This window comes from Pinus tabuliformis, chromosome 6 (assembly GCF_031772625.1).
Source record: "Pinus tabuliformis cultivar Carrire ecotype Pingquan chromosome 6, CPIR1, whole genome shotgun sequence".
Lineage (NCBI taxonomy): Eukaryota > Viridiplantae > Streptophyta > Pinopsida > Pinales > Pinaceae > Pinus > Pinus tabuliformis.
The window spans coordinates 415,659,850-415,675,423 of record NC_142292.1 but is presented as its reverse complement, the minus strand read 5'-3'; the positions used below and the strand labels follow the sequence as shown (position 1 = coordinate 415,675,423).

Here is a 15,574-nt window from a genome sequence, read left to right as displayed (position 1 = left end):
AGGAAATTATAGGAGGATGTTGGGCTTCTCTCGAGTATCAAACCTTTGAAGATTAATGACGAATTGAGGTATTCATTTACATTTGTATATAGATATGTTATGTTTCTCAATTGTTGATTATATGTTATATAATTTTAGGAATAAGTGATGTGAGGAGTGTTTGAAATTATGGAGACTTGATAATTATAACTTGTTTTCCTTATCTTGATAATTACTTGTGATGTTAGTTGGTCTTTTATTACTTCTTTAAATCTATTCATCAAGCAATTACCAAATATAATGAATATCACAAACAGGCAGGGTGCACAAGATATAGGCTCCAAGCAAGGGCAAAACCCCTCCAAGGGGGGAACCCAGAAAATGCTCCTCTTCTTCTTTAAAATATGCTTACAAAAGAGACTTCCAAGATCCAATGACCTAAGCCAACAAACCCTTCCAAGACCCAAGCCAGCCCACAGCAAGACCTTCCTTGAGACTGCTTCCAGAACTTTGAAACTGTTACTACAACTTCAACCCCTACAACAGAATTTTGGCCCTACAATTTCGGCCCCTGCAACTCCTACCGAATTTCGACATCCTGCCACTGGCATCCTCACAAACTCTACCGAGACAAGAGAAAAGATTCTTTGACAAATTTTGACTTCTGCTTGTCTTCTTCGTCCTCCCAGCTACTCTTATTCTCCTTTGTTATTACAGATTGAACTTTTTTGAGTTGAGTGTCCAATTGAGGTCGACCTCCCTTGTATTTATAGCCTTTCTCGAGGGTCAAATAACCCTCCTTTAGGCGGACTTGATCTTGCTCTTGGGTCGACTTGGTCTTGAGATTATCCATGGCTTTTTCTTGATAAAGTAAATATTTTCCTTCATTACAATGAGTCCAAAAGGGACTATGACACATGAACAATATTATTCTTTATCGTAGAAAGACGTAGAAGATCTAAAACCACGAAGAACACGCTTTTGACTGAAACTTGAGTATGAAACCCATACTCCAAAAATAAAATATGATTTCTTTTTCTTTCATTTTCTTTCTTTATAGAGAATATATAATGTCATGATTACAATTACATCATAATGAAGATTGAACCTAGTTACAATTTTCAACACTCCCTCTTAACTAAGGAGGTATTCATGGTACAAGGAATCTCAATCTTGAAGCATTCTCATAAGAAGAGTTGGACTGATAAGCCATCTTTTTTCAAGCATCTTTATCATATCCAGCACTATCCCTGAAGGCCTTAGCTGGACAAACTCATCTTTAATTATGAGCATTATGCTGGGAGGCTTTATGTGAGTTGTCGCACTACCTCTCAAGGCACATACCCCATCCAAATATCTACAAGGTATGTCATTTTAAGACTATTCTTATCTTGGATTCCCAAACTTGGATCCTCAAAGAATACTGGTCCTCTTCTACTACTTTTATCTTGGATGCCCTACCTCATTCTCAAAGAGCGTCGGTCAACAACTTCTTTCCCTGGATTCTACAATCCATAAGAAGATTTAATGTATATGCTTATCCAATCCTCCGAACTCCATTCTTTCTTTATGGCCTTCACTAAGACTTACGGTTGTTAGTCCTAGTCTAGTGCCTGAACCATAAAGACAAGAACTATCTGATATCACTCCCTCTCAATTAAGGAAGAGATATCCACCAAACCAAGCTTACCTCTCAGGTACTCAAGCTTCTTGTTTGGTAACACTTTAGTCAGCATGACTGCTACTTTTTCATCTATAGGTAGATAGTGCAGCTCCACGACCCCATCTCGTACCAAGCTTCTAATGTAGTGGTACTTGTTGTTTATATGCTTCGTTTTAGCATGAAACAACAAGTCTTTCGTCAATTTGATGCAACTTTGATTATCACAATGTATTCATGTAGGACTAAGCGGTCCTTCAAACAAGTATGATAACAACTTCCTGAGCCAAACTGCTTCCCGATAGACCTCGCTTGAAACAACATATTCAGCTTTAGCACTACTCAAAACAACTGTATCATGCTTTCTGTTCATCCATGAGACCATGGAAGATCCTAGGCTGAAGCATCCACCTGTTGTGCTTCTTTCGTCTGTCTCACTGCCACCCTAATCTAAATTTGTATATCCCATGAGTTGGGTTTCATTACAAATGTACCGGAGGCAGTGATATATAGTCCTACTCAAATATCTTAGAATATGTTTGGCTGCAATCCAATGATCATGTTTTGGCTCTATTTGAAACTAACTGAGGACCTTTTGATCCAGGTGGATATTGGTGGCCACCCGCCAATTCCACTTGGACCCCCACCATTATTTCTTTCAATATTTCAGTTTCCTTAATTGTAGCACAATTTATTATTTTAGCAGTTTTTCGGGTCCTAAACTTCCGGAGCCGTTTTAGGCCCTAAACGACGTTTTTTTGGCAATCTACCACCAGCGATTTTCTACCTAAAATCGTCTTTTCCGTCGTAGTCCTCAGAGAGATCTTTCCAACGAATTATCATGCACTTCCAACAAACATAATATGACCAAGTCGCGACCCCGGGAAGTTGGTTGTCCAACTCACCCCAACGGGGCCCATAAACTCTTGGTGTTACATCTCCTCAGGTTAGGGTTTTGGTTGTTTAGGGTTTTCTCTTATTGTTCAATAGTAAAAAGGCCCTTGAGCCTCATTGTAACGCAGTTCAAAGACATGTAATTGCCACATCTCTTCTCAGAGATAAGCTACCATCGCCCGAGCTAGTCTTATTTCCATTTTGTTTGTAAGCATATTTCAGTATTTGATATTAATGAAATGAAGTGTTATTTCTACCGCATATTTGTATTTATGGTTATATATGTAATTTGTTGCATTCATGTTTAAATTCGGATCAGTTGTATCAGAGTGATTTGCTCTTTCTCTGTTTTTCTTTGCATGTCCCCAACGAGATCGGGATATAAGGAGTTAGGGCTTGAGTTGGTCGAACCTTTGCAAGACTAGCCTCGCAAATCCCAACGGCCTCCCATGGCGAATGAAAAGAAAGACGAGAGGGCAGGAGATCCTATCAAAATCTTGCTCGAGGAAGCCCTCAAGCGACAAAGGAGCGCGATGATGGACAACTTTGCCCAAATCCTTCAGCGGCTACCCAAGGGCGACGCATCTACTTCCGACAGCTACTCTAGAAGTGCCACACCCTTTAAGGTACAAGTTAACTTTGACATTCCCATATTTAAGGGTCAGATAGATGCAGACGTTGTAGATAAATGGTTAAACCTGCTAGAAGGATATTTTTCCGTTCATGATTTTTCCAGCTAGGAAAAGATCATCTTTGCACTTCTCAAAGTAGCCCCCCACATCAAGGACTAGTGGGAGACCTACTGTGAGCAGAAGGATGAAAGTAAGAACTCAATATTTTCAGCTGCACCCACTTGGAACTCGTTCCGGGATGCCATCAAGGAGCAATAGTACTACCCTGTCAGGAGCTACGAGGATAAATACATAAAGTGGACAACGCTGCGACAAGGAAGGGATAAGAATGTGCCGAAGTTTACCAATGCTTTTCATACCCTTCGCACGAAGTTAGGGATCAAGGATTCTAAGAATCATTTGGTTATCAATTACCTCGGCTGCCTGCACAGGTACAGCCAGGACGAGATGGAATTCCTGGACATCTCCTCGCTCGGCACGACATACCGATATGCAGTTAAGATTGAGCAAAAGTTTAAACAGAAGAAGCGAGACTTTGGATTTGCGAATCCGAAGCAAGGGAAAGGTGCCCCTAGACCGCAGAACAAAGGACAAAGCCAAGGCGGGGTGGCCCAGGACAACCCACCAAAGCCGCAAGCAAAGAAAAGCGTCGCGAAGCCGAAGTGGGACACGGGAAAGTGGTGTGAGTTCCATAAGAGCTCCACTCACAACACAAGTGAGTGTCGGGCCAAGCAGTCATTGGTGGTCGAGCTAAAGGCTTCGAAATCAGATGCTTGTTACGACTCTGAGTCAAACCCCGATAAGGGGAGTCAAACCCCGACAAGGGGAGTCAAAACCCGACAAGGGGAATGACAAAGGGAAGCAGATTATCGATGCAGAGCCCAATACCACTGTTGCCACCACGAAGATCTAGAAGGAGGAACCCGAAGATCCAGAGGAGGAGGAGCACCTCTTCCACTTCCAGATGTGAGTAAAGGGTTCCCCGCTATAGTTCATTATCAACAACAAGAACCAAAAGAACCTCATTTTGGCAAAGGTCATGAAGCGGCTGGGCTTACCAACCACAGCACATCCACAACCATACACCATCGGGTGGCTTCACCCAGGACGAGATCTTCGCATGAGCCAGCAGTGTCGCCTTCCATACAACATCAAGTCCTTCACGGATGAGGTATTATGTGACATTGCTCCCCTTAACGTTTCTGATGTATTATTAGGCCAACAATACTTATGGAAGTAACATGTTGTGTATGAGTCAAGGCCTCGTGTTGTTATTGTTACTTTGACAAATAAGTTGTACAGGATACTGGAGGTAGCACCGCTTATCGCCATCTCTTTGGTTACTGCAAAACAATGCAGTAAGCTCATTTCCAAAACCGGGAAATTTGTTTTCCTGATGATACGCCCTCGGGGAAAGAAGAAGACGGTGGCCACGACCTCCAAACAGGGCCCCTCTACACGGCAACAACAGATGGACATGGTCGTGGAAGAGTATGAGGACATCTTCACCTCCCCCACAGGGCTGCCCCTGCACTGTCAGGTCAAGCACTCCATTGATCTGATGCCAGGTGTGTCACTGCCCAATGGACCAATCTATCGACACTCCGTTCTGGAGAACGACGAAATCAAGAGGCAGATGTAGGAGCTGTTGCAGAAAGGTCACATTCGTCCGAGTTCATTTCCCTTTGGGAGCCCGATCACGTTGGTACAGAAGAAGGATGGGACTTGGAGACTCTGTATTGACTACTGGGCGCTGAACAAGATCACTGTCTGGAATAGGTACCCGATCCCACGGATTGATGACCTTCTGGACCAACTGAAGGGGGCAAAATATTTTAGCAAGGTCAACTTGAAGTCTGGCTATCACCAGGTACCAATCGAACCCTCCGACGTGTGGAAGACTGCCTTCAAAGCCAAGGAGCGTGAATATTATTCCAGATTCCAAATGCAATTTTTTTCAAAAAAAAAGGTTTTGAGTAGGCTAGCCTACTGATCAAGCCTATGGCCCTAGTATTGATATGCAATTCATGGTAACATTAAATTCTTAAAGTAAAAGTGTCATTCTCCTTAATCTTCAATTTCATCCCTTTACTTAAATTTTTAACATTACCATGATATGACTCAGGATGTTTGAGAGTGGTTCCGACCTCATTGGACTTCATATGGAGAAAGTAGAATTTTATATTTCATTCAAAATCCAACAGACTTATAAATTTTTTAGGATTTCAAGATTGGAGGGATTGCAATGTTTCCATTGGATTTTGTCATGTATTAGGGTATGGAACTCGTATTTAATCAAGAGCACCAATCCCTCTATGTACCTTGATGTTAGTGACATTGGTTGTCGAACTCCTTTATCATGACCCTCCTAAAAATGTACGCATCACTCAAACAAAATCTTGACTTGACATGCTATGTTTTTTCTATCTTTATGTTAATGCGTAGAGGGTGATATTAATGACAAAGATCCCTATATAGATCCAGAGGTAATGACAAAGATATCGCTGGATATTAATGCTTAGAGCGTGCTATTAATGACAAAGATCCTGATTTTCCAACAAGACTAAAAAATTAGACATTTCTCGTGGCGACAAGAGGCCCAAGCATTAGCAATAGATAATAGATTTACTTGTCTTTTCTAGTTTCTAGTAGTTTTTATAACTATTGACTCTTTCATATTTATTATGATATTTTTTGTAAACAATATATGACAATTTAAGTTTGAAGTTGAAGTTGGCAATTATAACTCATTAGTAATGAATTATGAATATGATGCTTCGTGAAAGTTGAAAGTTGTTTCATTTCATTTCATTTTATAACATTTCATTTCATGTTAGATATTATTTGTTGTAATGGTTACACTTAGCTTACAAGTAAAACTTTGGTGATCAATGATGATAAATGTTATATATTGAAATTTGAAAGCTTGAAACTTTAAGATTGATGAATCATGAGACTCAATATGTTGTATGTTACTATGTTACTAACTTGTTGACGTGGTTGATGAAGATTATAACTTCTATATGATTGTTGTTATATGGTTCAATCTATGTTTTTATAATTTTTATATTTAATTCATCATTCTACATGCTTTTGTTGACATATATGCATCAAAATACAAAAAAAATATAAAAATATATATATTATATAAAAAACGCTCCTGGAATCGCTCCCACTCCGGTTCCCAAGTAACCTTGTCCTTGGGTACATGAATATACACAAGACACTGAAATATACGAAGATGATCCACACTTGGCTTCTTTCCTGTAAATTCTTCCTCAGGAGTAATGTTATTGAGGATCCTATGAGTATTTCAGTTCTGCAAGTAAACAATTGTCATACATGCCTCTCCCCGTAGGAATTGAGGTAGATCTTGATCATGTAGCATAGCTCTGACACATTCTTCAAGTTCTGCAAGTAAACAATTGTCATACATGCCTCTCCCCATAGGAATTGAGGTAGATCTTGATCATGTAGCATAGCTCTGACACATTCTTCAATAGTATGGTTCTTCCTTTCTGCCACACCATTTTGTTGAGAATTGTAAGGAACAACGAGCTCCCTCTTAATCCCCGCTTTCTTGAAGGAAGTTATTAGTTCCTTGGAGGTGTATTCTCCACCATTATCAGACCTCAAAGTTTTTTTATCTTTCTCCCAGTTAAGTTTTCCACTTCATTCTTGAATTCTTGAAACTTTTCAAATACCTCATCCTTCTTCTTGAGAAGTTATAACCAAGTATTTCTTAATTAATCATCAGTGAAAGACACATAATATTGATGCCCACCAAGAGACTTTACTACCATAGGTCCACATACATCTTAGTGGATGAGATCGAAAACTTCCTTAGATCTCGTGTCACTACTTGCAAATGGCTTCTTTACGTTCTTACCTAGAGCACATCCCATACAGGTCCCTTCATGATCTTCCTTTAATTCGGGGATGCCATTGACCATTTGACTCAGAGATGGAAAAATCTTATAATGAAGGTGTCCATACCTTTATGCCATAGTTCAAAAGTACTCACTTCCAAGTGAACTAAGGCTTGAGCTAGAGGTGTATAGAGTCTATACAATGTTCCCTCACAAAGCCCAATTACCTTTGCTTCATTAATACTAAAGCCCTTACCCCAAACCAAAACCTTGCCATCAACAAAAGCAACTCTATCACCCTTGTCTTCTAGACAAGAAATAGAAAGTAATTTTTCTTCAGACCTGGAACATATAAGATGTTGTTGAGGTGAATGCTTCCACCTAACTCGAGCTCCAATGATGTAGACCTGATGCCTTTCACTGGATATCTCTTGTTAAATCCAAGTTCAATAGAATGGGATGAATTTCCTTTTGACTGACTACTTTCTCTCGACATATGTCTGGATGCTCCACTATCAATGACTCAAACATTCTCATCTCTAAAAGTACCAGATAGAGCAAAGAAAAAACTTCCTTTTACTACTTTCTTTGTTAGCCTGGAGATAATCTTCAATAAGCAACCCTTGATGGATGTAGAGAGTTCTCAAGAAACATGAAACCCTTCTTCATAACCCTATTCATACAGTGATCTTCAATCTCCTTCTTGAACCTTAGCTTTGATACCATGTTGGAAATTATGGAGACCTGATGATTACAACTTATTTTCCTTATCTTGATAATTACTTGTGATCTTAGTTGGTCTTTTATTACTTCTTTGAATATATTCATCAAGAAATTACCAAATATAATGAAGATCACAAAGAGACAGTACACAAGATATAGGCTCCAAGCCAGGGCAAAACCACTCCAAGGGGAAAACCCAGAAATTGCTTCTCTTCTTCTTTAGAATCTACTTACAAAAGAGACGTGCAAGACCCAATGACCCCAACCAACAAACCCTTCCAAGACCCAAGCCAGCCCCCAGCAAGATCTTCCTTGAGACAACTGCTCATCTTCTTCTCCCCCCCAGCTACTCTTCTCCTTCGTTATTGCAGATTGAACTTTCTTGAGTCGAGTGTCCAAATGAGGTCAAGCTCCCTTGTATGTATAGCCTTTCTTGAAGGTCAAATAGACCCCCTGAGGCTGACTTGATCTTGCTCTTGGGCCGACTTGATCTTGCTCTTGGGCCGACTTGGTCTTGAGCTTATCCATGGATTTTTCTTGATAAAATAAATATTCTCCTTCATTACAATGAGTCCAAATGGGACTATGAAACATGAACAATATATTCTTTATCCTAGAAGGACCTGGAAAGACCTAGAAGACCTAAAACCATGAAGAACATGCTTTTGACTCAAACTTGAGTATGAAACCCAAGCTCCAAAAATAAAATATGATTTATTTTTCTTTCATTTTCTTTCATTATAAAGAATATACAATGTCATGATTACAGTTACATCATAATGAAGACTGAACCTAGTTACAATTTTCAACAAGGAGGTTCTCCCTATTGTTTATTTATTTTTTTCTGCACTTGTTTTCCTTTTCTATCAAAGTAGGTTGCATATTTGGAAGCATTTTTCAGCCATAAAATAACTCCTTCACATTTGTATTGATGGGTTACACTCTTAGCCCTCTAAGGCTTGATTCTATAGCTTATCTTCAACAACCACATCAGAGTAAATTGTATTAAACTACTTCCTTTTACTTCAAGTATACACCCAAGTGATGAATGCATCAAATAAGTTCTTTCATCCAAGAGGTGAATGCAGTAAATAACCCTTCTCAACTGTATATCCTTCCTCAAAATAGTTGATTGTAACACTATTTCTTTCATTCATTCAATGTTTCATGGCTCCATCATCCCTTAGGCTGATAGGCACTAGTCTTACATCATTCCATTTCCTCCTTCTCTCATTCCCCTTTCATTTCCTTTCCACACTTTTTCATTTCCACTACCACATACCAGTATACAAACACATTGTTTTATCAAGGCTTACTCTTAATTTTCTCCTTGAGTCCCCAATCCATAGCCTTGATAATCCTATCCTCAGGAAAGCCCCCCTTGAGTTGGAGAAGAGCCAACCAAAAAAGAGAGGAAGAGCTTCTGACACAATGGGTAGTCTTGCTAAGTTGCACAAAACTAACACCTTGGTGATTACAAATTTAAAATTTGTGGGTGCTAGACTTTTTTGTAGCAAGCCACAACACCCACCTTCTAAGAGAATGGAACTAGGGGGTCGCTACTGTAAAATATGGGAACTCTTCCAGACCACTTTGGACTCTTCTTTATCTGCAATTATTGTTTACAACAAGTCACCAAGCTAAGAGTCATGCACAACTTGATCATAGAATTGAATGACAGCAAGGGAGCTACATAAGCAACATCATTATAATAAAACTTTGGGTTAGATATGTTATACAATGTTGCTATAGTTTATAGAATCATTGTGGTGACAATGAAGTGTGCTGTATTCTGATAACAGAAGCGGCTGTGGTGAGGCCATGACTAAGGTTGATATTGACAGATAATGTTGGATATCCAGTTAGTAATGATATGAAGAAATGTATTAATATGAGGAAAGTTAACGTCATCATAGTAAGATTGATATTGTCCAACTATACTTAGAGGTGATACATTTTAATTGATAAAAATTTCTGATTGCCCTTATATGTCATATCTAATATAAAAATGAAATCCTTCAGACTACATTGACCACTGATTGAAATTTTATTGTCATATTCCAGTAGAATATTCCTTCATATCTCAATGCTCAACTATAATTGCACATCCAAACCAAATAAAAAATTGTATATTGTCGATATGAGAAGTAAAAAGAGATTTATTTAATTTATACAGGTGTCATCCAGAAATTGTTGCCAGATAAATGTATCTCTAGTTCATTCCATTTCGATTGCATGAGAGATATAAAAGGCAAAGAAAAATGCAGGCCAGTACCGGCAAATTACGAAGTATAGCTACACGATGAAGGGAGGCATTACAAATTGCCCAAGATCGACGTGCAGTTAATTGGCCTTCGTGCTTCTTATTATATTTCAAAAAAAGGTGGCTACTAACAGCATATTTAAGAACCGAATCTCCCAATAGCTCCAAGCGCTCAAGTGAGAAACTTTCCAAGCACCTCATCGTGGTCACTGCCTGCATAATCTATGGACATAGAAAGATAAAAAAAAATGGATTTAGAAAAAGAGTTCCTTAAAAATCTAGTTGTGTGAGCATATCAGAAGGGTCTACTCTAGTACAAAATTACTAGAAATGAAAATTACCAGGAAAGGAAAGAAAATTACCAGGGTAGCAGGAATGAAGGGACAGTTGGAGCACTCCTGGATTTCCTGCCGTAGTTGAGTTGCTAACATCAAAGATGCCATGCGGTGCATCACCGAAGGAACCAAATACAATGATCTGATAACAGAGTTTGGCACACCTAAGTTCAAACAGAGTTCTGGTGGCATCTCTATGCAATTAGGCCTCACATCACACGCTTTACCTGGTACATCATGAACAAAATTCTTATTCTCATTCATACTTGTGGACACGTATTGTTATGTGAAATGATCTCTCATTAAAATATTTTCAGACTTTTATCAAGACAAGCATATGTGTATCACATTACCATCATCCATATTATGCAAAAGAAGTGAATAAAATGTAACCAGCCTAGATCCATCTTAACTCTGAACTCTGAATCTTTCATGCTAGGGATCAAATCTCTGGAGGTGCAAACTTTTCCTCGAGTTTTGCAATTTAAAAAAGGTTTACACCTCATGTTAAAGATGGATTTAAGCTCTCTCCCTCTCTATATATGCCTCAACTCCATGGAATTACACATCTCCTTTATACTGAACAAAACACCATTGAAATGTTTTAACTTTTAACCATAAAAAGTTTTTACTTTTCAGTCAGTCCTTTTTACAGCCAAGTATGAGGCAGATGTGTAATTCCTTTAGTTATATATAAAGTGGATACTGAAATATTTCTAAAGGAATTACACATCTCCCTCATATTTGGGAGTAAAAAGGACAGACTAACAATTACTTTATATATAGAGAGAGACATTGAAATATATTATTTATAGCAGAAAATAAAAAAAAAAAATTATTAATATTTTTCTTAATTGGCATGTCTCGACTCCATAAGAAACCTTTACTTTTAGCTACTTTATCAACATATATAAGATTGATGTTGAAATATTTTGCTTGAGGTGGATGTTGAAAATTGTTATTTATAACTGAAATTATAATATCTTTTCTTTATTAGATTTTTTAAGAATACCGCATGTCAACTTCATATTAGCACTGAAGAAATTACAGATCTACCTCATCTTGGGATGTTGAAAACACACAAAGAAAAAAAAAAAAAAAAATCAATTCTTATTATATGTGGAAAAAATTACGTATCTCCCCCATACTTGACAGTAGAAAATACCAGATTAAAATAGATGTCAAGTTAAAAGCGGATGTTAGATGGTGAATTCTTGATATTTTCCAAACAAAAAATTTTACCCTTTTTTTAAGTGAAGAATCCTAAATTTGACACTCGTGTTCGATCAAATCACTCAACTCCAAATATAAAACCAAATATTAAAGCTGAATGATACATTTAAAATTTAATCGAATATATCTATACATTTTTTCCTGCGTCTCACTACTAACGACAATTAAAGGAATATACAAAACCGTAAAAGAGACCTTGAGACTTTTCAACATGTCGAGTAAGAAGATTGTGTGGTCGATGACTTTGTTTAAGCTGCAGAAGTGGTTGTTTCAAGTAATTAAGATTCCTTCCGTACCTGCAAAACTCCCTCTATTATCATCAATAATAGAAACATGATGGTATACACATGTGCCACCAGCTATATATTTGACAATTTGAATACAATTAAGCTAAAATATTAAGATTCTTACTTCTTTTGGAAATAGTCACTGTAGCTAATGTAACTTGGCATCTCGGAGTCCTGAAGTTCAGGAAATGGGCTCTCAGCTGTTTTATCATGAAGCACATCGGTGACACAATAGATCTTCCCAGTATGAATTGTGACTATTGCTTTATCTATCAAATCCGCTGTCAATATAGGCCCGCTGGCTAGATATATTCCACTGGAATCATCCTCACCGACTTGCAATTTTGTACGATAGTATTCAAAAGCTCTAGCAACATCAGCACATTTGCTGATGCATTTCCAATCAATGTTTACTTTGGTGTCATGAAAACTACCTTTATTGGACTCAAGTGGTAGCAAAAAGTAAATGTTAGATGATGCCCACGCTCTTTTTATTTTCTTTGTCCCTAATATATTCTTCATTACAACATCAACCCCATTCGATGATTTCGTGCGTTTGATCAGCTTGTCAAATATTCCATTGTAAAGTATTTCTTGAAATGCTTTAGCATCCGTTATCTGTCGTTGGAAACATTGACCATAACCAAAAAATGTTTACTACTTTCAACAAACCAGCACTTAATAATAAAACACGAGATCAGAAATATACAGATAGGATACAATTTTTCTTTCTATAAAAAATTGCACACACCTGAATTGAGTTCAAATACATCTTTCCACTAGGTGCAAATCTTGCTTTAACAACTCTCCCCGCAGTTAAATGGAGATCAATTTCTGCATTTGCAACATCATCATCTAGTGTTCCTTCAATAAAGAGAGCAAAATCTGCATATGCTTTCTCATCATTATCTTGTGCCATAAAAACCAGTTTATAAATTTGCAACACCACCCCATTCAGTTCTTTACCCCAACTTCCACATAAAGCTTTTGCTTTTGCTTTTGCATGCAGCTCCTTCCTTTTTGTTGTGCCTTCAAAGGAAAATATTGCATGCAACCAGTTAATACAATCCATAATAAAGATATTATAACACCACCCCTGATAATTTCGAAATGATCGATTCCGAATATCTATTTCTTATGGAGCAAACATTGTGGCTTTATAGCACTAAGTATAAATTACAATACTAAAACAACATATGTCAATGATAGATACAAAAATATTTCCAAGAAAAAAAGATATCATGTTGATTGTTGCATGTTTATCTATTAAAGAAAATTATGTTTGCATTATCAAGTTCAACTCCTCATCCATTTCCAATCGTTTCAAGATGGCAACAAAAGCATGAGTATAAAACATGACGACCTCCAAAAACATTTTTCATTACTTCTCTCGAACTCCAAGGGAGGCATATTTCCAATACCTTTACAAACAACCTATTAATTTGACATGTGATATTGATTGTCTATATGAACTTAAGAATGCCCGCATTAATATTACAAATATATGTAGCAACTCAAAAATGGTCTGTGTCCGGACTCAGGACATTACCTATTAGCAACATAATCAATGAGATAATTACAATATGACAAAAGGGATTGTTGTTGATAACTTCTGGTAAACTGTGTGTCATGTTCATTAATGTGCCGAACTTTTCGGGTGAACACTTCACCCATCGTGAGGGACATGAAGCTTGACAGATCATGAATTGTGTCTCTACTGATAACAAATTAGATATAAATTTATGATGCCAATAAGAGTAAACAACAGAATTGAGCGGTCCTCAACAATTATGAAGTCATTACAGTATAGATTAGCTGCTTGAGGAAAAATACAGAATAGTATAATTCTCCTACCTGCACCTGTAGTATTTTTCCCTTTTGAATTTACAGTTTCTTCCTCCTCTGGTACAGCTTCAGTAATCGGAATAAGATAATCATCAACTGCTCCAACTTCATGCAACCTTTTGCATGCCTCTAAACAAGCAAGTTGTTTTGCATGAATTTGCCTATTACTTGGAGGACCAAGAACCTCATGAAATGGTGCATTAGGTGGCAGTCGCAATGTACACACGTGCAAATTTTCTTCCCCTTCAACGGACCTGAACACAAATTCTGGTCGTGGCAAATAGTACCTGGCATCGGCAGAATTTGTATGAGCAAGAATTCAAATTCTTAAACGTAAATTGTGACCACTATCATTTTAAATTCTGGATACTATGGAAAAGCTTAAGCAACTCACAAAACAGAAAAAACAAGAACAAACAATACATACTTGTCTCCGGGCAACTTTGAACAATATTTGTAGATAAAACTGACACTGGAGTCACAATTAACTGAGGCACCAGTTCGTGACACACTATATAGAGCCGGTTCTTTTGCAACGCTAGCCTTTGGAGTTAAAGGAATGTGGCTTCTATTCAAGGATAAATTTCTCATCGAATTTTCACTCCTTATTACATTATAAAACAGGTTCAGTTGTTTCTCATTGCTCCTGTAAATTTGAAGACGATGTATTTGTAATTACAACCAGGAATCAGTATAAAATTTAAACTTTGAAGCGCTTTAAGTAAATACATTGACATTCTTAACACTAAAAACCTATTCAAAGATACCAAAAAGGAATATTAATTATCTTGACCGGCCCAGGTAATGGTATGTTGAAATGAACTTTCACAAATGAAATTATTAACTTATGTTAAATCACTCAAAACGAGATGCATGCTTACAGAGGAAAAATGATCCAGAGAAAACCCAAATTCACTGGACAACAAATCCTAACAAAATATAGGACTCCTAGAAATATTCATGATATTATTTTGTATATTAATGTGCATTAATAGTAAGTACACAAAAGCAATCTGTAGATCATACTTATACGTCGTGTACAACACATAAAGGGCTTGTATCCGAGCTAATTGTAAGAACGAGAACATATGCACTTGCTCTTTTTGCATTGGTAAGTATGGGGAAAGATGACTTGGCATGTATCTTTGAAGCCGTGCTAATTACATCCCTTAGTAATATAAATATCAGTTTTTTATAAAAATAATCCATCTGTTTAGGCATTTGGAGGACAAGACATCCTATACCATCTTAAAACTTTTAAATTAAAAACGAAGAAAACAAATTATAAAGTACGTAATGAAGTATCAAGTAGTGCACGAGTATGACCAAAAGGAACTAGATAAAAAGCAAAGACCCAAAGCTGCTCACTACAAGACCAAGAAGAGGAAAGAAGAAAGAAGCTCACGCGTCTTGCTGGCCATGTTACTCTTTAAGTGTAGATGGTGAAAATGTGGTTCAGACAAATTGGCAATCAAGAATCGATGTCTGTTATTAATATATTGCACCAAGTTTTATGTGATTCCTGTGCCATACATTGATCATGTTTAAATGTCTAATAGTCCTTTTTAACTTGGTAGAAATGGTGACTCGCGCATACATAGAGATATGGAAGACATGTGACAAACATTTATAGCAAAATCTATAAAAGGCATAAGCTAGAATTGATCTGAAACGATAGCTTGGTTCAAACTCTAAATAATGTTATCATAGAAATTATCCTCAACATCTATAAGATTAACTCAACTAACTGTACTTACATATGTATTACAAACACGTGGCCATCATGATGCATATTAGCATGCTTAAATTTCTAGAACATAGATTATATTGCAAAAAATGCCTGTTTACCATGCA

General features: G+C 37.3%; 1 protein-coding gene across 1 annotated transcript in view; it reads right to left on the bottom strand.

Moving 5' to 3' along the window:
- The window catches only part of LOC149259069 (endoribonuclease Dicer homolog 3a-like), a 395,016-nt gene that overhangs the window by 203,937 nt on the left and 175,505 nt on the right, over window positions 1–15,574 (bottom strand). Inside the window, 7 exon segments of the mRNA XM_089417273.1 lie at window positions 10,033–10,242; window positions 10,383–10,582; window positions 11,784–11,884; window positions 12,000–12,493; window positions 12,627–12,904; window positions 13,730–14,007; window positions 14,148–14,366. Coding sequence (XP_089273399.1) covers window positions 10,033–10,242; window positions 10,383–10,582; window positions 11,784–11,884; window positions 12,000–12,493; window positions 12,627–12,904; window positions 13,730–14,007; window positions 14,148–14,366 — 1,780 coding nt within the window.